The sequence below is a fragment of the Jaculus jaculus genome, chromosome 9, assembly GCF_020740685.1.
Source record: "Jaculus jaculus isolate mJacJac1 chromosome 9, mJacJac1.mat.Y.cur, whole genome shotgun sequence".
NCBI classification, from domain to species: domain Eukaryota; kingdom Metazoa; phylum Chordata; class Mammalia; order Rodentia; family Dipodidae; genus Jaculus; species Jaculus jaculus.
The window spans coordinates 116,160,053-116,187,783 of NC_059110.1; the positions used below are offsets into that span (position 1 = coordinate 116,160,053).

General features: G+C 43.4%; 1 protein-coding gene across 1 annotated transcript in view; it reads left to right on the forward strand.

Annotated features, from left to right (window-relative positions):
- The window catches only part of Eftud2 (elongation factor Tu GTP binding domain containing 2), a 61,750-nt gene that overhangs the window by 1,992 nt on the left and 32,027 nt on the right, over positions 1 to 27,731 (forward strand). Inside the window, exons 2-10 of the mRNA XM_045158512.1 lie at positions 3,274 to 3,382; positions 14,095 to 14,260; positions 14,831 to 14,909; positions 16,266 to 16,341; positions 16,805 to 16,870; positions 17,633 to 17,668; positions 20,389 to 20,479; positions 21,297 to 21,379; positions 26,940 to 27,106. Of these exons, the coding sequence (XP_045014447.1) occupies positions 3,278 to 3,382; positions 14,095 to 14,260; positions 14,831 to 14,909; positions 16,266 to 16,341; positions 16,805 to 16,870; positions 17,633 to 17,668; positions 20,389 to 20,479; positions 21,297 to 21,379; positions 26,940 to 27,106 (869 nt within the window). The 5' untranslated portion in view covers positions 3,274 to 3,277. The remainder of the gene's footprint in view (positions 1 to 3,273; positions 3,383 to 14,094; positions 14,261 to 14,830; positions 14,910 to 16,265; positions 16,342 to 16,804; positions 16,871 to 17,632; positions 17,669 to 20,388; positions 20,480 to 21,296; positions 21,380 to 26,939; positions 27,107 to 27,731) is intronic.

Here is a 27,731-nt window from a genome sequence, read left to right on the forward strand (position 1 = left end):
ATTCACTATGTAGTCTCAAGGTGGCCTCAAATTCACTGTGATCCTCCTACCTCTGCCTCCCACATGCTAGGATTAAAGTTGTGTGCACCACACCCTTTTACCTGATGGAAATCTTGAGAAAATGAAATGAGCGTAGATGTGATAGCTGTTTGCAAATACAAAGAGTATGTATGTGAATGTTTCCATAATTATATGTAATCACCAGTCATTGGAACTGTCTAATTTTGTATTTTATTTTACATTTGTATTTATTTTATCTGTACTCAGCACTCACCAGATGGTATTGAATGAGTTAGAGATATTAGCCTACTGTAAAACAACCTTCAGCACCAGTAACATCAGTTAACATCATTCAGTTCCTGTTCATGAAGGAGTTGTCTTGGGCATTGGCAGCTAGACTTAAGGAACACAGGTTCTCATATATTCAAGAATGATCAGAATTAATGCTAGAATGTGCCAAATTCTTTATGTAGATTATTTTATTTATTTAGCTAGTTAAATTTTTTTTTATTTTTTTAAATATTTTTATTTATTTATTTATTTATTTATTTGACTGAGAAAGAGAGAGAGAGAGAATGGGCATGCCAGGGCCTCTAGCCACTGCAAACAAACTCTAGACGCATGCCCCCCTTGTGTATCTGGCTAAGGTGAGTCCTGGGGAATTGAACCTGGGTCCTTTGGCTTTGCAGGCAAAATCCTTCACCACTAAGCCATCTCTCCAGCCCACTAGTTAAATTTTTAAAAATATATTTATTTATTTATTTGAGAGAGAGAGAGAAAGTAGTAGGGGGCATGTAAGGGATAGAGAACGGGCACATCAGGGTCTCTAGCCGCTGCAAACAAATTCCAGACACATGCGCCACCTTGTGTATCTGGCTTATGTGGGTCCTGGGGAATTGAACCTAGGTCTTTTAGCTTTGCAGGCAAGCGCCTTAACTGCTAAGCCATCTCTCCAGCCCTTCAAGCTTTTTAAAAAAAATTAATTATTTTAGAGAGTTAGGGAAAGAGGCAGAGAGAGAGAGAGAATATGAGCACACCAGGGCTTCCAGCCACTGCAAACAAACTCCAGACACTTGTGCCACCTTGGCCTGGCGAATCGAACCAAAGTCCTTTGGCTTTGTAGGCAAATGCCTTAACCACTAAACCATCTGTTCAGCCCCAGTTACTTTATTTAATGCTCATAATTTTTATTTTCTTGTGTAGGGAGAAGGGTGGAGAGAATGTTTGCCACTGCAAACAAACTCCAAATACGTACACCACTTTGTGCATCTAATTTTACATGGGTACTGGGGAATCGAACCCAGGCTGGCAGGCTTTGCCACCTTTAACTGTTGAGCTATCTCCCCAACCCCATGATTTTTTTTGTTTTTGTTTTTTCAAGGTAGGGTCTCGCTCTAGCCCAAGCTGACCTGGAATTCACTGTGTAACCTCGGCTGGGTTTGAACTCACTTTGATCCTCCTACTCTGCCTCCCAAATGCTGAGATTAAAGGTGTGAGACACCATGCTTGGCTTTCTTTTTTTTTTTTCTTTTGGAGGTAGGGTCTCACTCTAGCACAGGCTGACCTGGAATTCACTCTGTATTCTTTGGGTGGCCCCAAACTTAAGGCGATCCTCCTACTTCTGTCACCACACCTGGCTCTTTTTTTTTTTTTTTTTTTTTTTTTTTGGTGACAGGATCTCATGGAACCTAAATTGGCTTCAGGCTTGCTATCCACCCAAGGATGACCTTGAATTTCTGACCCTCTTCCCTTCATTTCTTGCATGCTGTAAATCCTGGGATTACAGGCATGTGCCATTATATCCTGTTTACTGGTTCATGATAGGCAAAAACTGCCAACTGAGCTATATCCTCAGCCCCATCTTCAATTTTTTTTTTTCCCCCAAGGTAGGGTCTCTAGCCAAAGCTGACCTGGAATTTTATGTAGTCTTAGGGTGGCCTGTGCCTCCCAAGTGCTGGGATTAAAGGTGTGTGCCACCACACTGGATGCAATCTTCTGATTTTGATGTTTGTATTATGATTATTCTGAGAATGCTGGTATCAAAAAAAGTAGAGGGGGCTGGAGACGGCTTAGTGGTTAAAGCGTTTGCCTGCAAAGCCAAAGGACCTAGGTTCGATTCTCCAGGACCCAAGTTAGCCAGATACACAAGGGGTTGCATGTGTCTGGAGTTCATTTGCAGTGGCTGGAGGCCCTGGCACACCCATTCATATTCTCTCTCTCTTCTTTCTCTGTCAAATAAATAAATAAAATATTTTTTAAAAAGTGAAGGGCATAGTGGCGCATGCCTTTAATCCCAGCACTTGGGAGACAGAGGTAGGTGGATCACCATGAGTTCAAGGCCACCCTGAGACTACACAGTGAATACCAGGTCAGCCTGGGCTAGAGTGAGACCCTACCTCAAAACACCAAAAAAAAAAAGTGCAGGGGAGGTTGGATTCCCCAGTACCCATGTAAGCCAGATGCAAAAGCTATCTGCCTCTTTCTCCCATAAATAAATAAAATATTAAGTGAGGGGCTAGGCATAGTGGTGCATGCCTATAGTTACAGCACTTTGGAGGCAGAGGTAGGAGAATTGCGAGTTCAAGACCAGCCTGGGCAACATAAGAACACTCTGTCTTAAAAATAACTTACCCATGCAGGAGAGATGGCTTAGAGGTTAAGCGCTTGCCTGTGAAGCCTAAGGACCCCGGTTCGAGGCTCGGTTCCCCAGGTCCCACGTTAGTCAGATGCACAAGGGGGCGCACGCGTCTGGAGTTCGTTTGCAGAGGCTGGAAGCCCTGGTGTGCCCATTCTCTCTCTCTCCCTCTATCTGTCTTTTTCTCTGTGTCTGTCGCTCTCAAATAAATACACAAATAAATAATTTTAAAAAAAACTTACCCATGTTATAGAAGTTTGATTTTGCCTGTAATAGATGTTTATTTTTTAAAAATGTAAAAGCTAGGCATGGTGGCACGTGTCTAATCCCAGCACTCGGTAGACTGAGGTAGGAAGATTGCTGTGAGTTTAAGGCCAACCTGAGACTAAATAATGAATTCCAGGTCAGCCTGGGCTAGAGTGAGACTCTACTTTGAAAAACCAAAACAAAAATTAGAAATGAAATAAAAAGGAGAGTGTGAGAATAGACCCAGTGTGTAAGGCAGAGAGAGAGAGAAAGCACTGGGCTTTGGGAGAATGGGTCAGAAGTTAAACCTGAGAAGAGTGTGTGGTCAAGATATGTCATAGAGGCTCTAATTTCCTTGTCAGAATCTTAATGCTTCTCTCCTTAAATTTTAGCATCATGGATACTGACTTGTATGATGAATTTGGGAATTATATTGGACCAGAGCTTGATTCTGATGAAGATGATGATGAATTGGGAAGAGAAACCAAAGATCTTGATGAGGTAAAAGCAAATCATTTTTTATACTTCTCCATTTTAAAACAATGAAGTACTCACTACCAGCCCCACATCTCTCTTTTGTCTTTAAATTTTTTTCAATATTTTATTTTTATTTATTAATTTGAGAGAGAGATACAGAAATTGGTAAGGAGAGAGAGAGAATATGAATGAATGGGTACATCAGGACATCCAGCTACAGCAAGTGAACTCCAGATGTATACACCCCCTTGTGCATCTGGCTTATGTGGGTCCTGGGGAATCGAACCGAGGTCCTTTGGCTTTGTAGACAAATGCCTTAACCGCTAATTTTTTTTATTTATTTGAGAGAGACAGAGGGAGAGAGAGAGAAAAAAAAAAGGAGAGAGAATGGGTGCACCAGAACCTCTAGTCACTGCAAATGAACTCCAGATATATGCACCACTTTGTGCACCCAGCTTTACGAGGGTATTAGGGAATTGAACCTGGATCCTTTGACTTTGTCAGCAAACACCTTAACCATTAAGTGATCCCTCCATCTTCTTACCTTTAAATTTTTTTTTTTGTTTATTTTTATTTATTTGAGAGTGACAGGCAGAGAGAGAAGGCGGGGAGAGAATGGGCATGGCAGGGCCTCCAGACATTTGCGCACCCCTATGCATCTGGCTAACATGGGTCCTTGGGAAATCAAGCCTCAAACTGGGGTCTTTAGGCTTCATAGGCAAGCACTTAACCGCTAAGCCATCTCTCCAGGCCCCTCTTACCTTTTTAAAAAACATTTTTTAAAATTTATTTGAGAGAAAGACAAAGAGGCAGGCAGAGTGAATATGCTCTGCCCATGCTGGACCTCCTGCCACCACAGACTAACTCCAGATGCATGAGCCACTTTGTACATCTGGCTTAGAAGGATGTTTGTGAGTTTGAGGCCAGTTTGGACTCCATATTGAATTTCAGATCAGTGTGGGCTAGAGTGCGACCTTGCCTCAAAATACAAACAGAAACTGGAGAGGGCTAGGGATATTACTCAGTGGTGGGGTGCTTGCCTAGTGTGCATGAGGCCCGAGGTTCAGTCCCAGTGCTGCAAAGGAAAGAAGCAAATGAACATGAAAGTGGCATTTATGCCACTAATGAACTAGGGAACTTGTTCCTTTTGGGTTTTGAGACCGGATTTCATGTAGCCTAGGTTGACCTTTAATTTGCAAGTTAATAGTGAATGACCTTGAACTTTTGTCTTTTGCCCCCACTTCCCAAATTCTGGGATTAAAGACATGCACCACCAATATTCTCTGAAAGCTCACAGCAAGCACAGCAAAAAGCAACATCAGAATGATACCCAGAGAAAAACTGTGCCTTAAATGAGTTGGGAAGGTGAGGACTGACTCAAAAGTTGTTCTCTGACTTCCACATGCACAGTATAGCCCATGTGCTATTGTGCGCACACGCACACACTTAAAAATGTTAATGCCATGGGGGCTGGAGAGATGGCTTAGCAGTTAAGGTGCTTGCCTGCAAAGCCAAAGAACCTTGGTTTGATTCCCCAGGACCCACATAAGCCAGAAGCACAAGGTGACACATGCGTCTGGAGTTAGTTTGCAGTGGCTAGAAGCCCTGGTGTGCCCGTTCCCTCCCTCCCTCCCTCCCTCCCTCCCTCCCTCCCCCTCTCTCTCTCTCTCTCTCTCTCTCTCTCTCTCTCTCTCTCTCTCCCTCCCCGTCTCCGTCTCCGTCTCCGTCTCTGTCTCTGCTTCTTTCTCTGAAATAAATAAATCAAAACAAAATATTTTTAAAAATCTTAATTCCAGGGCTGGAGAGATGGCTCAGCAGTTAAGGTGCTTGCCTTGCAAAGCCTAACGACCTGGGTTCGATTCCCCACTACCCACATAAAGCCAGATGCATAAATTGTCACTTGTATCTGGAGTTTGTTTGCAGTGGTTGAAGGCCCTGGTGTGCTCATTCTCTTTATCTCTTCTTTCTATCTATCTCTGCTTGCAAATAAAATTTTTAAATTATAATGCCAGGCATGGTGGTGTAGATCTGTAATTCTACCACTTTGAGGGTGAAGGCAGGAGGCTCTGGAGTTCAAAGGCTACTTTGGCTACATAGCAAGTTTGAGTCCATCATGGGCTACATGAGACCCTTGCTTTAAAGAAGAGGGTGGGGAAAGGGGTGAAGCTGAATGTCCACAAATTGTGAGCCAAAATAAATACTTAAGTTGCTTCTTTTTTAATTTATTTTATTTTGGTTTCTTTTTTTTTTTTAATTTTTTTGTTTTATTTTTATTTATTTATCTGAGAGCAACAGACAGAGAGAGAAAGAGGCAGAGAGAGAGAGAGAGAGAGAGAGAATGGGTGCGCCAGGGCCTCCAGCCACTGCAATGAACTCCAGACGCATGCGCCCCCTTGTGCATCTGGCTAACGTGGGTCCTGGAGAATCCAGCCTTGAACCAGGGTCCTTAGGCTTCACAGGCAAGCGCTTATCCACTAAGCCATCTCTCCAGCCCTTATTTTGGTTTCTTGAGGTATGGTCTTGCTCTAGCTCAGGCTGACCTGGAATTCACTATGTAGTTTTAGGGCAGCCTTGGCAATCCTACCTCTGGGTTTATTAAAGGCCTGTGTCATCACACCCGGCTTTTAAGTTGCTTCTTGTTGTGTATTTGGTTGAAGCAACAAATGAGGACTTAGCATGTATGAAGTCATGGGTTTGTTCCCCAGCACCGCATAAAACTGGGTGTGAATGCATGCCTGTAATCCCGACAGTCAAGAGGTGGAGACAGGAAGAGCAGAAGTTCAAGGTCATTCTCAGCTGCATAGGTAGTTTGAGGCCCACCTGGGCTACATGAAACTATGTCCCCCCCCCCCCCCCCCGCCCAAAAGTTGATTAGCCAGGGATGGTGGCTTACTCCTGTAATTCTAGCATGTAGGAGGCTGAGGGACTACAGCCTGGGCTACAGACTGAGACCCTATCTCATTGAACAGTGAGAAAAAAATTATTATAAAGAAGTATTTTGGGGGGATGGGAGATGGCTTAGTGGTTAAGGCACTTGCCTGCAAAGCCAAAGGACCTAGGTTTGATTCCCCAGAACCCATGTAAGCCAGATGTACACGGTGGCACATGCATCTGGAATTTGATTGAAATAGCTGGAGGCCCTTACATGCCCAGTCTCTCCCTCCCTCCCTTCCTCCCTCCCTCCCTCCTCTCTCTGTCTCTCAAATAAATAAAAATAAACATTTTAAAAAAGAAGTATTTTTCATTATGTAAGTATCTTATGAATATATGCTCATTTGAACCACAGAGATAGAAGAGTCTTCTTCTAGGGCCTAGCCTTGTGATGCACACCTGTAATCCTAGCTAGGGAGGCTCTGGGCCTTTTTCCAAAACATAAAAAAAGAAAGCTAGACATAGTGGGTTATGCCTTAAGCCCCAGCATTCAGGAGACTGAGGTAGGAGAATTGCCACGAGTTTGAGGCCAGCCTGGGCTAGAGTGAGACTCTGCCTCACAACACCAAAGAAAAAGAAAAAAATTAGTCTCCTTGTGTTTCACCCCCTTTCCAAGATAACCGCCATAACTCATGCTGTCCTGTGAAAAGAACCTAGCTGGTCAGTTCAACTAGGGGAGGTCACAACTGATTGGACAGTGGGATCAGAGTATGTTTATTAATGGGTAGCACCAGAGCTGTCATGGCATTCCCTAGGCGTCTGTGCTTAATTCTGTGCTTTCCAATCTTTTTGCAAATATTTTACATGGAGATAGAGAAATGGAGGTTTATAAATCTTGCACGTGACATTAAGCTAATATATTGAGTAACAATCTAAATTCAGAGTGATCCCAACAGGTCTGAATTCCAGACAAAATAAAACCAAATAATTTATTCATTCAATATTTATGAGTCTCTTTACTGTGTGCATAGAATCACAGTGCAGAGAGCACCGAGGCTCAGCCTTGCCTTCTGGGAACTCACTGCTTACTAGGGAAGATAAAAGTACAAAAAAGTACATTTATAACAGGAGGCAGGAAGGACAAATGCCACTTAAGCGATATGAACATAATGCCCTAATAATAGTGTGTAAGGACTCATTCCTGACTGGGATGATCAAGAAAAGTGTCTACGGAAGTGACATGCGAGGTGGACCCACAGAGTAGATGGGCACCTGTAGAAACAGTGAGACTAGTGGGTGCCTGGGTTGGAAGGTGAGAACCAAGAATTACATTTCTTTTTGAAAGATAAAAGTGATTTAAATGGGCTAGAGAGATGGCTTAGCAGTTAAGCGCTTGCCTGTGAAGCCTAAGACCCCAGTTCGAGGCTCAATTCCCCAGGACCCACATTCATGGCGATCCTTCTACCTCTGCCTCCAGAGTGCTGGGATTAAAGGTCTGTGCTACCACGCCTGGCTTTGCTTTTGTTTTTCAAGGTAGAGTCTTGCTCAAGTCCAAACTGACCTAGAATTTACTGCATAGCCTCAGGCTGGCCTGAAACTCACAGCAGTCCTCTTACCTCCACCTCCTGAGTGCTGAAATTAAAAGCATGTGTCACCATGCTCAGTAGGAAACTAGTTTTTGTTGTTAATTTTTTTTATTTTTTTTATTTTTTGAGGTAGGTTTTCATCCTATCCCAAGCTGACTTGGAATTCATTAGATAGTCTCAGGGCGGCTTGAACTCACAGTGATCCTTACTCTACCTCTTTAGTGATGGTTAAAGGCGTGCGCCACCATACCTGGCACTTGTTTGTTTTTTTTTTCAATGTAGGATTTCACTCTATTTACTCTACTCCAGGCTGACCTGGAACTCACTATATAGTCTCAGGATGGTCTAGAACTCATGGCGATCCTCATACCTCTGCCTCCCAAGTACTAGGATTAAAGACATGTGCCACCATGTCCAGCTTAATGTGTTTTTAATTAATTTTTATTTTAATATAATTTATTTGAGAGGAAGAAAGAGAGAGAATGGGCACACCAAGGCCTTCAGTCACTGCAAACAAACTATGTATGCGCCTCCTTGTGCATCTGGCTTATGTGGATCCTGGATAGTCGACCCGGGATCCTCTGGCTTTGCAGGCATATGCCTTAATGGCTGAGCCATCTCTCCTGCTTTTTTTTTTTTTTTTTTTAATGTAGGGTCTTGCTCTAGCCCATATTGATCTGTAATTCACTATACTCTTGATGATCATTTTGGAGTACAAGTAGGTACTCACTTTACTACTACTCAACTACTTTGACTGTCTTGTAATCACAACACTCATGAATGTGCATACGAAAATATAGATTCCTGTATATGTTGGAAATTCTGGTGGGTTCGGGTGTGGCAACTGCATTTTAACTATCACTTTTGCGGGGTGGGGGGGAATTAGAGGTAGGGTTTCAGTCTAGCTCATGCTGACCTGGAATTCACTATGTAGTCTCAGGGTGGCCTTGAACTCATTGCTGTCCTCCTACCTCTGCCTCCCAAGTGCTGGGATTAAAAGCGTGTGCCACCACGCCCAGCCTACAATTTTTTTTAAAAATTATTTATTTATTTATTTGAAAGAGAGAAAGAGGCAAAGAGAGTGAGAGAGAAAGTGGGTGTGTCAGGGCCACCAGTCACTGCAAATGAAATCCAGATGCATGTGCCCCCTTGTGCATCTAGCCTATGTGGGTTCTGGAGAATCGAACTGAGATCATTTGACTTTGCAGGCCAGCTTCTTAACCACTAAGCCATCTCTCCAGCCCCCTAAATTTTTTTTAATCTACTATTTTTTGTTGTTGTTTACAGCTTCCATAATTATAGACAATAAACCATGATACTTCTCTCCCCCCCCCCATTTTCTCCTTCACAACGCCACTGTCCATCATATCCCCTCCCCCTCTCAATCAGTCTCTCTCTTATTTTTGTATTTTTGATTTTTCAAGGTAGGGCTTCACTCTAGCTCAGGCTGACCTGGAATGTACTGTGTAGTCTCAGGGTGGCCTTGAACTTGTGGTGATCCTACCTCTGCCTCCCCAGTGCTGGGATTAAAAGCATGCATCACCACGTCCAGCCTTATTTTTTTTTTTCATATTTTGAGGTAGGGTCTTGTGCTAGCTCAGGCTGACCTGGTATTCACTCTGTAGTCTCAGGGTGGTCTTAAACTCAAGGCGATCCTCCTACCTCTGCCTCCCAAGTGCTGGGATTAAAGGCATGCACACTCAGTCTTTTAGTTTGATGACATCATCTTTTCCTCCTATTTTGAGGGTCTTGTGTAGGTAGTGCAGGCACTGTGAGGTCATGGATATCCAGGCCATGTGGTGTCTGAAGAGTGCATTGTAAGGAGTCCTGCCCTTCCTTAGGCTCTTAGATTCTTTCTGCCACCTCTTCTGCAATGGACCCTAAGCCTTGGAAGGTGTGATAGATATATTTTAATGTTGAGCACACCTTTGCTGCCACGCCTGGCTAGCGGAGGTTTTCAGCTTAGCTCCAACAGGATTTCTTAGTGGCTGGGCATGATGGCGCACACCTTTAATCCCAGTACTTGGGAGGCAGGAGTAGGAGGATTGCTGTGAATTTGAGGCCACCCTGAAACTACTAGTAAATTTCAGGTTAGCCTGGGCTAGAGTGAGACCCTACCTCAAAAACAAAATGAAAAAAAAAATTTCTTACTGATCTTGTAGCCCAAGCATCTAGAATCTTCAGCAATAAGGTCTTACATTTATTCCTGGTGAGGAACCAAGAGCCTTGGCAGTGGCCTGTAATGTTTTGGGGGCATCAGGGACCTCTTGGGCCAACAATTCACTGGAAGTATCCCATCCCTGACACTGAAAATTTCTAGTAACAATCTGTGGCTTCGGGCCCTCTTAGATGTTTTGTTTTGTGTTTTTTTCTTGGAGGTAGGATCTCACTCTAACCCATGCTGACCTGGAATTTACTATGTAGTCTCAGGGTGGCCTCGAACTCAAACTCATGGAAATCCTTCTACCTCTGCCTCCCAAGTTCTGGGATTAAAGGTGTATACCACCACGCCTGGTGCCTCTTAGATTTTGATTAACCCTTTCCCCACCTTTCTCTACCCCTAAAAATATTTATTTATTTGTAAGCAGAGGGAGACAGGTAGACTGACAGTGGGCATCCCCAGGTCTCTAGTCACTGAAGATGAACTCCAGTTTCATGTACCACATTGTGCATTGTTATTTATGTGGGTACTGGGGAATTGAACCAGGGTTGTTAGGCTTTGTAGGCAAGTGCCCTAACCACTAAGCCATCTCTCAAGCCCTAATTAGGTGTATTTTCATGCTAAATAATTTCAGGTTACTCTTTAGAATGTGAAGGAGAGGTAGGAGAATCTTCATAAATTCAAGGTCAGCCTGAGACTACAGAGTGAGACTCCGCCTCAAAAAAAAAAAAATAAAGAAGGGTGTTTAGGAATTGGGGACTACATAGTGAATTCTAGGTCCACCTGGGCTAGAGTGAGACAAAAGGAAATGCTAAAAGAATGCTTGTCTGGTTTTATTTTAGACTTGAGTTTTAGCTATTGTCAGGATGCTCAGGTGGGAATGATTAGAGACAGAAGTTATTGCATAACACCCTGCAGTTAGATTTATAATGTGTTTAGCAGTAAGGGGCAGAAAACTGGCTCAGTAGCTATTTTGTAGCCAACACCAGTAGGATTTGTTTGGCTACCAAAAGAGCTAATGTAATCTCAGGCCACTTTAATAGAATTAGAGCACACAGGTAGGTGGTAGGAGGGTAGCCAGGCAGCCCATCTCTGGAGGAGTTTGAGTTTGTGCTCTTTTTCAACAAAGATGGAGAGCTGGGGGTGCAACTCTGCCTAGCATGCACAGAGCTCTGGGTTTGAACCCCAGAGTCATATAAAACCAGGCATGGTGGTACACACCTGTGCTACACAGAGAGGTTTTAGGCCAGTTTGGACTACATGAGACTTGTGAAGGAAGGAAAGAAAGGATGGAGGGAGGAAGAGGTTGGTGTTCTGGAATGCATATGAAGGAAAACAACCATTACTACATTTGCCTACCTCCTTGCATCTGTTCCCACACACAGTGCTTTCACAGCTGTTCTTAAGGAAGAATGGTTTATGCTTCTCAACCAGAAATAGATTCCATCCCTTCTTACCATTCAAGACCTTTACCCAGCACTTCTCTCTTCCCTATCCTTCTCCTTCACTACTGGCTCATCCCTGTAGACCCTCTCCTAATTTCAGCCACTCAGGAGGAGGCGCCAGGAAGGTTGAAGCCAGATTTGGCAATGTAGTGAGACCTTCAACCCTACTGAAACTCTAATAAATAAAATAGAATAAACATAGTGGTAAACATTTTCTAGCATGTGTGAGGGCCTGGGTTCCATTTCTAGGTGACCCCATCCCTACCCCTCTTGACTTCATAGCCTTCATCAGCTTCTGTTTCCTCACTCCCAATACAGCACATTTGAAAAGAGATGTTGATATTTGCTGTTTCTAAATCCTCTTCCATTTGCTCTCACACCCACTTCCATTCTTTTCACTCTACAACTCTCTAGAGACTGCTCTTGTCAAGGTCACCAGTGACCCTGGCCTGCTGATCCAAAGGTCAGTTTCTTTCTCATCTTACTTGACCTGCCTGCATCATCTGATGCTCCTTAAACTCTCCTTCATGGCCCTTCTGTCTCTGTCTTTGCTCCTGGCTCCTCATCTATTTGGCCTCCAAATGCCAGTAGGCCCAGGGTTCCATCCTTACGTTTCTGTGCCCCCACACCTCATCCAGTCTTTTTGATGACTTCTGTGAATGGAGAGCTCTCAGGCTTATATCTCTAACCTGGACCTCCTTCTTGGATCTCAGTGTTGTGTGTCCTGCTTCCCACTTGGCATCTCTACTTAATGTCTAACTAAGACTCAGATCTCTCAAATAGCATATCCGAAATCAACTTCTGAGCCCTTTTTTCCCTGCTCTTACTCTTCATCCCAGTAACACTGCTGCGTTCCAGTTGCTCATGTGAGAGACCCTGTCTCCTCTTTCTAATGCCTTTTTCATGTATGAGAAAACACCTGATTTGGGCCAGGCATGATGGAAAAGGTAGGAGGATCACCATGAGTTTGAGGTCATCCTGAAACTACATAGTGAATTCCAGGTCAAGTTGGTTTAGAGTGAAACCTGACCTCAAAACCACCTGATTTGACCTTCAAAATGATTCCAGAATTCAGCCTCTTCTCACCACCTTCACAGCTGCTATTGTCATATGTTTGGAAACAACTGCTCTGGAGGAAAGTATCAGGGCTAGAGAGATGGCTCAGTGGTTAAAGGCTTTTCCTATTCTGGACATTTCATATGAATGAAATAATATGATATTCAGCTTTTTTCTTTTTTTGGCTTTCTGAAGTAGGGTCTCGCTCTAGCCCAGGCTGACCTGGAACTCACTATGGAGTCTCAGGGTGGCCTCGAACTCACAGTGATCCTCCTACCTCTGCCTCCCGAGTGCTGGGATTAAAGGCATGCACCACCACACCAGGCCTTTGTTTTGTTTTGAGGTAGGGTCTCACACTAGCTCAGGCTGACCTGGAATTCTCTATGTAGTCTCAGGGAGGCCTTGAACTCATGGTGATCCTCATACCTCTGCCTCCCAAGTGCTGAGATTAAAGGTGTGCGCCACCATACCGGGTCCAATATTCAGCTTTTTATGCCTGATTTCTTTCATTTAGTATTATATTTTCAAGGTTCATACCTTGTATATGTATTTCATTTTGTTTTTTTAAATATCATATATATATATATTATATATATATATATATTAGAGAATGAGAAAGAGAGAGAGAATGGGCCTCTAGCCAAGACCCTTAACCACTGCGCAAATGAATTCCAGATGCATGTGCCCAATCTTCTGCATCTGTCTTTATGTGGGTACTGAGGAATTGAAACTGGGTCCTTAGGCTTTGCAGGCAAATGTCCTAGCTGCTGAGCTGTCTCTCCAGGCCTTCACTTCCTTTATTTTCAAACTGTATATTTTTAATTTTAGTTTTATTTCTTCATGTGAGAGAAAGAATGAGAATAGGCATGCCAGGGCCTCTAGCCACTGCAAATGAACTCCAGATGCGTGCACCAGCATGTGCATCTGGCTTATGTGCCAGATGTGCACAGTTTCTGGGGAATAGAACCTGGGTCCTTAGGCTTTGCAGGCAAGTGCCTTAACTGCTAAGCCATCTCTCCAGCCCATAATACTGTTGTGATTGGATGCATTATATTTCATTTATCCACTCATTAGTTGATTGATATTTAGGTTCCTGCTTTTTAGCTGTTATACTACCTTAGAATATTTATTTAGATATCTGTGTACCCATAAGTTTTTGTTTATCTTGGGTATGTACTTAGGAATAGTATGTTGAGTACTTTGAAGAATTACTAAAAATTTCAAAGAAGATGCATCATTGTCTCACTCACAGCATGTAAGTGTTTCACTGTCTTCACATTCTCACTAGCATTTGCCCTAGGAGAAAGTGTTAAGTTGGGTTAATAGGCTGTGTTGTAATGAGCCATTTGTTTTCTCCAGTTCCAGTTCATTTATGGCCAGGGTCTCCCATTCAGGAAGGGACAAGTTTGACACAGGAGAGCTGCTGTACCCATTGGCTCCTAGTGTTTCCTGTGTGGAGGGTCTCACAGAAGTGGGACCCTCCCCACTGGGTTTGGTACAGAACTTGAAGGAAAAGGCAGGACATCAGCTCTTACTCCCACTAAGGGTGCCTCAGCCTGTCATCAAGCAGGAAGAGGTGCTTCTTCCACCCCCCCCCCTTTCCTCTCTTGCCTGCAGATGGATGATGAGGAGGATGAGGATGACGTAGGGGAGCACGACGATGACCACCCAGGGATGGAAGTGGTGCTGCATGAGGACAAGAAGTACTACCCCACCGCTGAGGAAGTGTACGGTCCCGAGGTGGAGACCATAGTTCAGGAGGAAGACACACAGCCCCTCACAGGTATGGCGTCAGCAAATCTTCAGTATGCATTGGATGAACTGGTTGGTTTTCCTTTACTTTGCAATACTGTATTTTGGATTTCAATTCAATTAACTGTTTAACTCTGTAGTCTCAGGGTGGCCTCAAACTCACAGCAATCCTCCTACCTCTGCCTCCCGAGTGCTGGGATTAAAGGTGTGCACCACCACGCCCGGCTGTTGTCATATTTTATAAAGGTAAAGAGTGGGGGGGGTGTTTGAGACGGTGCAGGACCTTGCACCTGTGGTGCAAACACTAAAACTGAGCTATATCATCAGGTTGTAAGGAGAAATTTTGATCTGACGTTGATCTCAACTTATATGCATTGTTTTCCTCTTCCTCCCACCAAGTGAATTCCAAACTCTTCAGTCCACAGTCCAAGTTCCTTCACTGTCTATGTCAAAACAGCATTTCAAGAACTTCTCAACATGAGACTCTTGAGAATAAATTGATATTATATATCAAGCATATTGAAAGCTCAGTCCAGTGGAATCTAACTATTTTTATGTTTTATGCTTACCTACATGTCACTACTTTTATTTTTTCCCCTAGAGCCCATTATTAAGCCAGTGAAAACCAAGAAATTCACTCTGATGGAGCAGACATTACCTGTCACGGTGTATGAGATGGAGTAAGTTAGAAGACTTCTCAGTTCATTGCAGGAATAATGTGGGTTTATCTTTTCCTGAAGGCAGAAAAAGGTGGCTTGGGTTGAAATAGCCTGAAAATCATGACAGCATTTCTTTATGATCTGTCAGAATTATGTCTGCTGGGATATTTAAACTCAATCTTAACTTCTTTCTCAGCTATCATCCAGATCTCAGCTGTTTCCTCTTGCTTTAAACCTTTAGTTTGGTCTTGGCAGCAGCCTTTGGGACAGAATGGGGAATTACGTTTATCAGTATCAGGGCCACCAGAGCCAGTTTGGACCTAGTGAGACTGCTAAGTATTTTAGTACTGTAATCACCCCCCTCTTTTTGATACAAGGTCTCACTCTGTAGCTCTGGCTGGCCCCTCAAACTTACCATCCTCCTGCCTTAGCCCTGAGTTCCGGATTATAGGTTTGTGCTATCATACACAGCTTATATCCACTCTTGATATGAAAAAGAAAGGCACAAACAGGTAGATAAGTATATGGACTCATTGGAATGCAATTTGGGTTTTTCTGTCTGTTTTAGTTTTGTTTTGTTTTTTGAGATGGGGTCTCACTTTAGCCCAGGCTGACCTGGAATTCACTCTGTATTCTTAGTGTGTCCTTGAACTCATGGTGATCATCCTACCTCATCCTCCTGAGTGCTAGGATTAAAGGTGTGTGTCACCATGCCCTGCCAGACTGGTTTTTATTTTTGTTTTCTGAAGAGTCTCACTGTAGTCCAGGCTGACCTGGAATTCACTATGTAGTCTCAGGGTGGCCTAGAACTTACAGTGATCCTACTGTTTCTGCCTCATAAGTGCTGGGATTATAGGCATGCACACCAGGCTGCTTTTTTTTTTTTTTTTTTTTTTTTTTTTTTTTTTTTTTTTTTTTTTTTTTTGAGGTAGGGTCTCACTCTCTCGCTTAGACTGAACTGGAATTCACTATGTAGTCTCAGAGTGGCCTTAAACTCTCAGCAATTCTCCTATCTCTGCCTCTCAAGTGCTGGGACTAGAGGCATGTGTCACCCCACCTAGCTCTTTCAATTTTGATCTCAATTTTTATATTGTCTTATGGGCACATCTATTCCCAAAGCCATGTAGTCACAAGCATTTTGTCTCTAAAGATTTTGCAATTGAGCTGAGTTTTGTTTTGTTTCTGGCTAAAACACTCAGGTATGCTCCATTTGAGAACTTGTGCCATAACTCTTTTTTTTTCCCCTCGGCTGTTTTTATTTATTTATTATTATTATTATTATTTAAAATTTTATTAGCATTTTCCATGATTACAAAAAAATATCCCATGGTAATTCCCTCCCTCCCCCCCTAACTCTTTCTGTTATTTTCTCTTCAGCTTCTTGGCGGATCTGATGGATAACTCAGAGCTCATCCGAAATGTGACCCTTTGTGGCCATCTCCATCATGGCAAGGTCAGAGAGTGTTGTGCTTGCTCGATTTCTCTCTGTACCTGCTCATCTTTTGAGCCCCTGTGGTCACAGAGGGGGAGGCTTGGATGTCCAGATTGGAGTGGAGGAGTAACAAGATGATACTGGGTGCATGCTCTCATAGAACTGTTGTGAAATTCTAGCCTTTTCCTAAGCCACTTGCATGCCTGAGCCTTGTGTCTACATTTGGACAGAAAAAGGGAAATTGAGCCTTACTCTGATTTTTATAACTTCATTTCCTGAGGGATGTCTCTCCAAGAAAGATTTCAGCTTTCATTTAAAAATAATCCTGTGGCTTCTGTGTTAATCCTTTGCTGTCCCCATAATCCTCCTTCCTCTCCTCTTCCTCTCTTCATCCCTAAATTATGTGGTGTATTGGGAGTTGGGGGAAGGGAACAGTAGATTTTCCTCTGCAGTTGGCAGGTTTTAACTATCTCTTCCCTTTCAGACCTGTTTTGTAGATTGTTTAATAGAGCAGACACACCCGGAAATCAGAAAGCGCTATGACCAAGATGTAAGTAGAGCTTAGGATGAACCACTAAGAATGGAGAGAGATGTGTTTCTCCTTCCCCTTCCTTCACCCTTCTTGCTGTCTTACCAGTAGTAGAGTCGACAAAATGCTGCTGTACAATTGTAATATCTATTAATAGGCTGTTAAAGTAATTTCACCTTCTCTGGAGCATAGAGAATGCTAACCTGCAGCATTTTAAAATGATGTGTTCTGCACTTGGGATCCCTTCTCAGTTATGATGTATCCTGAATTTTATAGTCTCTTCTTTCCAGTCATCGTCTTAATAACCTGCTCTATAAATATCATACAATTGGACCTTGTGGTTTTCATGGTAACTTTAAATGCCTGCGAATGAGACCAACTGTGGCAGCAAGTCTCAGTGCAATAAGTGTTTAGACTGGCAGATTGACTGTTCTATGAAGTTTCTTGAAGGCTGGCATGTGTCTCCCTTTATTACTGTTAAGATCCATTGCATTGACTACAATTTAGTTCTCCAGCCACATGTGATCTTCAGTGGTCATCACAACCCCCACCCACCCACACACACACTTAACACAAAACCATTTCATACACACAGGAGTATTTTCATCTGGGAGGGCACTGGTTTCTGTCTGGAATTGCTGTGAGGACACCCTGCTGTCTTCAATCTATTTTCCACCTGAGGCAAAAACCCTTGAGCTGGGAGGTGTTGAGGGAGTGATTGATGGTTTGCATGTGGGAAAGGAGTCTGAATTCAGTTGGTAATATCACTTAATTTTTTTTCAGCTGTGCTATACTGACATCCTCTTCACAGAGCAAGAGGTGAGTATGCTTTGGGAAATCAGCTTGTTGTAGGCACAGACCCACAAGTCATAGATTTGTAGGGAATATGGGGAGGCCTTTACAGTAGTACTTAGGTCTCAACTCCAGCCCTTGCCCTTGAATTCACTATGTAGTCTCAGGGTGGCCTTGAACTCAGAGCAGTCCTACCTCTGCCTCCCAAACGCTGGGTGTAAAAGTGTGCGCCACCATGTCTGGCTGTTCCCTTTTTTTTTTAGTTTGTTTTAGTGGTTTTGTTGTTGGTGCTGTTTTCCTTTGGGGTAGGATCTCACTGTAGCATACCTGGAACCCACTCTGTAGTCCCAGGCTGCCTCAAATTTACAGTGATCCTCCTACAGCAACAGTGAACACCAGGCCAGTCTGCACTGTTCATTTTATTTACGTTGTTTGTGTTTTAACCGTCCTTCCCACATTGCTGTTTAAAATATTTTGTTTTGTTGTGTCTAATGGCCCATGCCTGTTAATACCAGCTACTCAAGTGGGTGAGCCAGGAAGCAAACAAGTTTGTGACCTGCCAGGGCTTAAGGAATGAGTGTGAGACCAGCCAGAGTAACTTGGTGAAATTCTGTCTCAAAAACATCACCGAGGGCCAGAGAGATGGCTTAGTGCTTAAGATACTTGCCTGCAAAGCCAAAGGACTCAGGTTCGATTCCCCAGGACCCAAGTAAGCCAGATGCACAAGGTGGCACATGTATCTGTAGTTTGTTTGCAGTGGTTGGATGCTCTGGCACACCCGTTCTCTACCCACTCCCTTATCCCTCTCTTTTTCTGTCAAATGAATAAATAAAATATTTTTTAAAAAATCACAGAGCTGGAGAGGGACTCAGTGGTTAAAGGTGCTTCCTTGCAAAGTGTGATAGGTTTTGTTCCCTAATACGTACATAAAGCCAGATAGATACACAAGGTGGCACAGGCATCTGGTGTTTGCGGTGACAGGAGAACCAAGTGCATCCATTCATTCCCATTCATTCTCATTCTCTTTCTCTTCAATCAATAAATGAAAACAAACACACACACACACACATACATACATACATATATATTTTACAAAAAGATCATGGCTGGGTATGGTGGTGCATGCCTTTAGTCCCAGCATTCAGGAAGCAGAGGTAGGAGAAGCATTGTGAGATCAAGGCCATCCTGGGTCTACTGGATGAGTTCCAGATCAAGCTAGGCTAAAGTGAGACTACCTCAAAAAAATAAATAAAAACAACAACCAAAAAAAAGAAAAAACCCACACAAACGACTGAGAGGCAGTTGCTCACAGACCCTCATTGCTGAGTCTGCTCACTTTTCTGAGTTCTAACTCAAAAAGTATAACTCTTCCTGTTTCCCCCTTTCTCTTTGGATGTTAGCCAAAATCCTAAGCATGCTTGGCATTTGGGGGCTTTTCTTATTCCTTTTTTTTTTGAGGTAGGGTCTCATTCTAGCCCAGGCTGACCTGGAATTAACTATGCAGTCTCTCAGGGTGTTCTCAAACTCATGGCAATCCTCCTACCTCTGCCTCCCGAGTGCTGGTCTTATTCTTTTTGGAAACAAATCTCCCTCAGGTCTGATAAAAAAGGTCTGATCCAAAAAAGAAGGTTGGTGAGGGGGTGGCTAAGAATGTGGCTCAGTGATAGGATGATTGCTTAGTATTTGAGAAACCTTGGGTTGAGTCCCCAGTACTGGCATGCACATGCGCACACACATATCTATCTTTCTTTTGTTCTTTCTTTCTTTCTTTTTTTTTTTTTGGAGGTAGAGTTTCACTCTAGCCCAGGCTGACCTGAAATTCCCTATGTAGTGTCAAGGGGGTCTTGAACTCAAAGCAATCCTCTTGCCTCTGCCTCCTAAGTGCTGGGATTAAAGGCATGCACCACCATGCCCAGCTATAATCTATCTTTGTATAATCTTTCTTTGGACCTGGAAATGTAGCTCAGTGGTAGAATGCTTGCTTAGCATGCACAGAGTTTTGGTTCAGGGCCGGAGAGATGGCTTAGCAGTTAAGGCACTTGTCTATGAAGCCAAAAAACCCAGGTTCAGTTCCCCAGGACCAACATAAGCCAGATGCACAGGTTGGCACATGCGTTTGGAGTTCATTTGCAATGGTTGAAGGCCCTGGCACACCCATTCTTTTTCTATCTCTGTCAAACAAAATGAAATAAAGTGTATATACATACACATACATACATGCATGCATAATTTGTTTTGTTTTTGAGGTAGGGTTTCACTCTAGCTCAGGCTGACCTGGAAATCACTAGTAGTTTCAGGGTGGCCTCAAACTCACAGCGATCCTCCTACCTCTGCCTCTGGAGTGCTGGGATTAAAGGTGTGTGCCACCATGCCCAGCTTTTAAAATATATTTTATTTATTTGAGAGGAAAAAAAAGAGGTAGAGAGAAAGAGGGTGGGAAGGAGATGGGCACACCAGGGCCTCCAGCCATTGCAAAGGAACTCCAGATGCATGCTCCCCCTTGTGCATTTTATAGGCAAATACCTTAACCACTAAGCCATCTCTCCAATCCAAATAAAAGTTGTTTGTTTGCTTTTTAAGCTTTGGATTCAATCCTCATGACAGTATATGTCTGCAAGATCATCTTAGTTAGAGGCCTAGATAAAGTGACACCCACCATAAGGAGAGACATCAGTGTGATATATTAGCACTTGGTGAACCCTGCTAGCATGTAAGGAAGTGTTGACCACTCTCTCTGTGAATTTTAGAGAGGTGTTGGTATTAAGAGCACTCCTGTGACTGTGGTCCTGCCGGATACCAAAGGGAAATCTTACCTCTTCAACATCATGGACACGCCAGGTGGGACATTCCTTGACTTTTTGCTGTCACAGCCTTGTCCTGTTTGCTTTTTAGCTCCTACTTTCCAGAACAGTACAGAGAAGTAGATCTTCGTGTTTATTCTTCCCTTACCTTCATTGAATGTTTTAAAAATGATTTCATTTGTGCTAATTAGCAAGCACTCCATCACTTCTAGTTCACTACCTTCTTTACCCTCCTGCGGAATATTTGAATTTTAGGGAACTGTATGAATTTATTCATTTCAGCATATGTCAGGCCCCCTGCCAGCCTGTGGTGAAATAGAGGTGGGTCAGCCCTGATTGCTGGCCTTCTGCATGCTCCAGCTCCTCTTCCAGAGACTAGTGAACATAGAGACAATCAGGGCACAGCACTTGCTGTGTGGCTCTTTTATAGACACAATCGTTTTAATACTTGGACACTGACAACTTCAGTACATTGTCAGGTGCCAGTGTCTTGATAACTTCAAGTCCTATAAGCATCCCATCCTTCCCCCAGCAGGCTTGCTGTGGGCATGCTATGTGCTGGGCATTTTTTGCCCTTACCCTTGTCTCCAGATTGTCTTAGGTTCTGCAGAATTTTGTTTATTGCTCATCAGACATTGGCCTACTCTTATCCATGGGGATTTCCTGTATAAAAGCTTAATCCAGGGATGGGACTGTAGTGGGAGAAGTTTATACATGGAAAGGAGCTGTGAGCAAAAAGGAAAGGAAAAAATTGGTGGTTCACAAGCTTTTAAATTCCCCTCATGTCACCCTACAAGTTCTACTTGTGCCTCATTCTGCACCAAGTAATGACTGCCATGCTGTTTGCTTTTCAGGACATGTGAATTTTTCTGATGAGGTTACAGCTGGCTTGCGAATATCAGATGGAGTGGTCTTATTCATTGATGCTGCTGAAGGGGTGAGTCAGACTTGGCTTTTTTAGACTCTTTCCCCCCCCCACACACACAACACCTGTGATGTTCAAAGTGCCGTGCAAACTGGAAGCCTGGAAATGTGAAAGTCTGTGCAAATAAGGCTCATATTTGTGCTAAAATTAGGAAATCAAGTTCAATTCACACTTAATTTTCACCTGGGCACAGTGGTGCTGCACACCTTTAATCTCAGGTTGAGGTAAAATTGACATGAGTTTGAGGCCAGCCTGGGGCTACAGAGTAAGTTGCAGATCAGCCTGGGCTAACAAAAGCAATTCTCAGGCTGGAGAGATAGCTCAGCACTTAGGGTGCTTGCCTGCAAAGCCCAAAGACCCAAGTGATTCCCCAGTACCCACATAAAGCCATATGCACAAGGTGGCAATGCATCTGGAGTTCCTTTGTAAAGTTAGACGCCCTGACACAAACCTATTCTGTCTCTGTGCCTCTTTCTCTCTCTCTCTCTCATATTCTCTTTCAAAGAAATAAAATAGTTTAAAAAAATTCTCAGGCTGCTGAAATGACTTAGCGGTTAAAGTGTTTGCCTACAAAGTCAAAGGACCCAGGTTTGATTCCTCAGGACCCACATAAGCCAGATGCACAAGGGACACATGCATCTGGAGTTCGTTTGCAGTGGCTAGAGGCCTTGGTGTGCCCATATTATCTCTCTTTCTTTCTGGTTGCAAATAAATAAAATTAAAAAAAAATTGTCAACATGAGTCTCCTTGTTTCTTGCCCAATGCAGCTAAAAATGTTAAGACTCATTCAAGAAATAAAAGTAACATGCCTTTAATCCCAGCACTCAGGAGGCAGAGGTAGGAGGATCACCAAGAGTTTGAAGCCAGTCTAGGACTACAGAGTAGGTTCCAGGTCAGCTTGGGCTATAGTTAGAACCTACTAAGAGGAAAGAAGGGGGTGGAGGAAGGAAGGAGAAAGGGAAGTAGGGAAGGAAGGAAGGAGAGAGAAAGAAAGAGAAAGGGAAGGTAGGAAGGAAGGAAATTTTTTTTAATTTTTTTGGGGGGGTTATTTTTATTTATTTATTTGAGAGCGACAGAGAAAAAGGCAGAGAGAGAGAATAGGCGCGCCCACTGCAGACGAATTCCAGATGTGTGCACCCCCTTGTGCATCTAGCTAACGTGGGTCCTGGGGAAATGAGCCTCAAACCGGGGTCCTGAGGCTTCACAGGCAAGCGCTTAACCACTAAGCCATCTCTCCAGCCTAGGAAGGAAATTTTGAAGGGAAAGAAGAGAGCTTATTCATAGAAATAGGTTTTAAAAACTAATGAGGGCTGTCAAGAAGGCTTAGCATTTAAGACACTTGCCTGCAAACACAAAGGACCTAGGTTTGATTCTTCAGTACCCATATGAAGCCAGATGCACAAAATGGCACATGCACCTGGAGTTGGTTTGCAGTGGCCAGAGGCCCTGGTGCACCATTCATATTCTCTCTCTCAAATAAATAAATAAGTACAGTATTTTTAAAAACACTTATGTGTCTTTTTAAGAAATTGTGACCGGGGCTTAGCGGTTAAGCGCTTGCCTGTGAAGCCTAAGGACCCCGGTTCGAGGCTCGGTTCCCCAGGTCCCACGTTAGCCAGATGCACAAGGGGGCGCACGTGTCTGGAGTTCGTTTGCAGGGGCTGGAAGCCCTGGCGCGCCCATTCTCTCCCTCTTCCTCTGTCTTTCTCTCTGTCTGTCGCTCTCAAATAAATAAATAAAAAATGACCAAGAAAATATTAAAAAAAAAAAAAAAAAAACAAGAAATTGTGACGGGGCGTAGTGGCGCACACCTTTAATCATAGCTCTCAGGAGGCAGATGTAGGAGCTCAAGGCCACCCTGAGAGAACAGCAAATTCCAGGTCAGCCTGGACTGGAGTGAAACTCTATCAGCACAGGTGTCTGGGCTGGAGAAACGGCTCAGTGGTTAAGGAGTTTGCCTGCAAAGCCTAACGACCTGGGTTCTATTCCCCAGTACCCACATAAAACCAGATGCACAAAGTGGCATCTGCATCTGGAGTTCCTTTACAACAATTGGAGGCACTGGCATGCCCAGTTTCTCTATCTGATTCTCTCTCTCTGCTTGGAGAAAAAAAACAAAACAAAACAATTCCAGGTGTCTTTTCTGTTTCTAAATTGAAAAGTTGTATAATGACTAATCTCATTCATATGACCAGCAGAGGGAGACAGTTACTATTATTATTATTATTTAATTTTAAATTTTGAGACACAGAGTGAGAATGGGCATGCCAGGGCCTTTTATCCACTGTGAACAAACTCCAGATACATGTGCGCCCTTATGCTCATATGCAACATTGCACACTAGCATCACTACATCTGGCTTACATGGGACCTGGAGATTCGAACATGAATTCTTAGGCTTCACAGGCAAGCGCCTTAACCACTAAGCCATCTCTCCAGCCTGAGTTATCTATTTTAAACATGCTAGGTAGAATAATTTCAAATTTAGCAAAATATTGCATGAACTATAGTACAGGAACACATCCCCTTTTACTTTATATTTTGCTTTCTCTACACATAACTATTTTTTTCTCAACTTTTATTAACATTTTCCATGATTATAAAAAATATCCCATGGTAATACCCTCCCCCCCCTTTTCCCCTTTGAAATTCCATTCTCCATCATATCCTCTCCCCATCTCAATCAGTCTATCTTTTATTTTGATGTCATGATCTTTTCCTCCTCTTATGATGTGTGGGTAGTGTGAGGCACTATGAGGTCATACACATACTATTTCTTGTGTGTGTGCATTTTCCATTTGAATGGCTTGAAAGTAAATATTTCAGACTTTGTTTGTTTGTTTCATTCTTTTTCCCCAAGGTCTTAGGCTAACCTGGAATTCACTATATAGTCTCTGGCTGGCCTGGAACTCATGTGATACTCTTACCTCTGCCTCCTAAGTCCTGGGATTAAAAGCGCGTGCCACCACACTTGGCTAAAAACAACATTTCTGTTGTAAGGAAAAGCCCATCCCTTGTCTGTATTATCAGCATGGATTTTTATTTTCTTCCGTGGGTTTTAATATGTTAGAGTCCTTATATATCTTTTAAAAAATGATTTATTTTTATTTATTTATTAGAGGGAGAGAATGGGTGCTCTAGGGTCTCCAGCCATTGCGAATGAACTGCAGATGCATATGCCACCATATGTATCTGGTTTACGTGGAACCTGGAGAATCGAACCTGGGTCTTTAGACTTTGCAGGCATGTATCTTAACTGCTAAAGCATCTCTCCAGTCTGTATCCTTATATATCTTGATGCTGTGGTTGACACTGATTTCACTAGCAAGCACTCCTTCAAGCTCTTTCATTCTTTGACCTGCACCATTCTGCTTTGAGTACTTCCTTGCTTTCTAACACAAAATGATATTCTAGACCTGGATTTTCCTTGCCTTAGTGTTCAAATCAACTACTACTTTCTTTGTGTGCATTTGTTCTTGTAAGTGTGGACGCACTTGGAGGTCAGAGAATAACTTTTGGCCTTCAATTCCATACCTTCCAACTTTTTTTCTGTTTTTTGGGGGTAGAGTCTCACTCTAACCCAGACTGACCTGGAATTAACTGTGTAGTCTCAGGGTGGTCTCAAACTCATGGTGATCCTTCTACCTCTGCCTCCCAAGTGCAGGGATTAAAGATGTGTGCCACGACGCCCAGCCAGGAATCAGCTACTTCTTAAGGAGCTCTGGCTTCTCCCAATGGGGGCTGATAGTTAGAAACAAGCATCCAGGGGCTGGGAATTTAGCTCAGAAGTAGAGAAGCTGTCTACATCAGTAAGGTCCTCACAATTCCTAGCACCACAAAAAAAGAAGAAAAACAAAGATCGGTGTGTGCATCACTTTCAGGCACATTCACTGAGCCATTACTAATGTAAACACCCACGTGTATTGAAAAGCCATGTGTTCAAGTTGGGTGTGGCAGCACATGCCTGTAATTAAAACACTTGGGGGCTGGAGAGATGGCTTAGCGGTTAAGCGCTTGCCTATGAAGCCTAAGGACCCCAGTTCAAGGCTCGGTTCCCCAGGTCCCACGTTAGCCAGATGCACAAGGGGGCGCACGCGTCTGGAGTTCGTTTGCAGAGGCTGGAAGCCCTGGTGCGCCCATTCTCTCTCTCTCCCTCTGTCTTTCTCTCTGTGTCTGTCGCTCTCAAATAAATAAATTTAAAAAAAAAAATTATCAAAAAAAAAACACTTGGGAGGCTGAGTCAGAATTACCTCAAGTTTGAGCTCTAGACTACATAAATAACAAGTACTAGGCTAGCCAGGGCTATTTAACAAGACTAGGTCTCTAAAGAAAACAAACAAATAAAAATAAAAAAGAGGGACTGGAGAGATGGCTTAGTGGTTAAGGCCTGTGAAGCCCATATTCAACTCTCCAGATCCTACATAAGCCAGATACACAAGTGACATATGCACAAGATTGCACATGCATACAAGGTGGTACACATGTCTGGTGTTCGATTATAATGGTTGGAGGGCCAGTTCTCTATCTCTCTCATTAAGAGGGGTGGGGGCTGGAGAGGTGGTTTAGCAGTTAAGCACTTGCCTGTGAAGCCTAAGGATGCTGGTTTGAGGCTTGCTTCCCCAGGACCCACGTTACCCAGATGTACAAGGGTCTGTACACATCTGGAGTTCGTTTACAGTGTCTGGAGGCTCTGGCATGCCCATTCTCATTCTCTCTCTGGGTCTGTTGCTCTCAAATAAATAAAAATAAACAACAACAACAAAATTTTTTTAAAGGTCAGTCTGATGGGCTTGCCTCAAAAAAACCAACAAAAAAGAGAGCTGGAGAGATGGATTAGTGGTTAAGGAGCTTGCCTGAAAAGTCTAAGCTCCCAGATCTGATTCCCCAGAACCCACCTAAGCCAGATGCACATGGTGACACATGCATCTGGAGTTTGTTTGTAGTGGCTAGAGGCCCTGGTATACCTGTTTTCTCTTTCTTTCTCTCATATAAATAAATAAAATATTTTAAAAAACAAAATAGAAAGGGAGGGAAGGGAAGAGGTCACTTGCTTAACCAGGCATGGTGGTGCATACCTGTAACATTTTATATCCTGGAGGCCAAGCCAGGAAGATAGCAAGTTTGAGACCTGCCTGAAAAAAGGTGCTTGCTTCACACATGCCATCTTCAGAACCATAAAAAAGAAGTCAGGTGTGGTGGTGCACATGTGTAATCAGTCCCAGCACCTGGAAAGCAAAAGCAGTAAGATACAGAGTTCGAGGCCAGCCTGGGCTTTGTAGTGAAGACTGTTTGGGATGAGGCCAAGTGGATATTACTCTTACATCCTCATACTCCCAGTTTCATTCCAGCATAACTCATTTTTCCTGGCCTTCCTAACTCCTCCTCTAGTGCTGAGAAGCCTGGCTCCTAGCATTATCAGGGTGTTTACTCACTTTCTAGTCCTGCAGGCTAGGTCCTTGGGGAAGGTACTGTCCACTTCCAGCCAACAGTTTCCTCCCAGGCCCTCTTTAGCTCTGCTGTGGCTTTTTGCCCTCTGCTCTTACCACCACCTTCAGAGCTTTGTGTTTCTCAGGTGATGCTGAACACAGAGCGGCTGATCAAGCATGCGGTACAGGAAAGGCTGGCAGTCACTGTGTGCATCAACAAAATTGACCGGTTGATCCTGGAGCTGAAGCTGCCTCCAACTGATGCTTATTATAAGCTGCGCCACATCGTGGATGAGGTCAATGGATTAATAAGGTATAAGTCCCCTGAGAGTAGATTTCTTGTCTTTGGAGAGCATGGCTTTTGTAAGTTGTAATTTTACCCTTGAATACCTCTGGGAGCAACTCTGTCTGTTTCTTGTCACGTGTTGATGAGCTTGTTGAGCAGAACTAAAGTAGTATTTCAGACCTCTACAGGGATTGCCTCCGTAGCCTTGGCCTCATTATTAGTCATGCAACTTAACACATCTGGGGTTATGGTCAATAACTTCAATGCTTCAGTCAGTCTTGTCTTCACAGCATTCCCCATATAAAGATTGTTTAAAATTCAGTTTTAGCTACTGTAAGAAAAGGGGCTGGGGTGACAGCTCAGCGATCAAAGGTGCATGCTTACAGAACCTGCTGGCTTGGGTTCAGTTCTTCAACACCCATGTAAAGCCATTTGAAGTCTGGCAGTTTGTATCAGCAAGAGATCCTATTTCAAAAAGGTGGAACATAGACATCATGAAGTTGTCCTCTGATCACTACATTTATTAATTATTTGCAAACAGAGAATGAGTGTGGACATACCAGGGCCTCTTGCCTCTGCAGATGAACTCCACATGCATGTGCCACTTTGTGTATTTGGCTTTATGTGGACACTGAGGAATTGAACTTGGGCC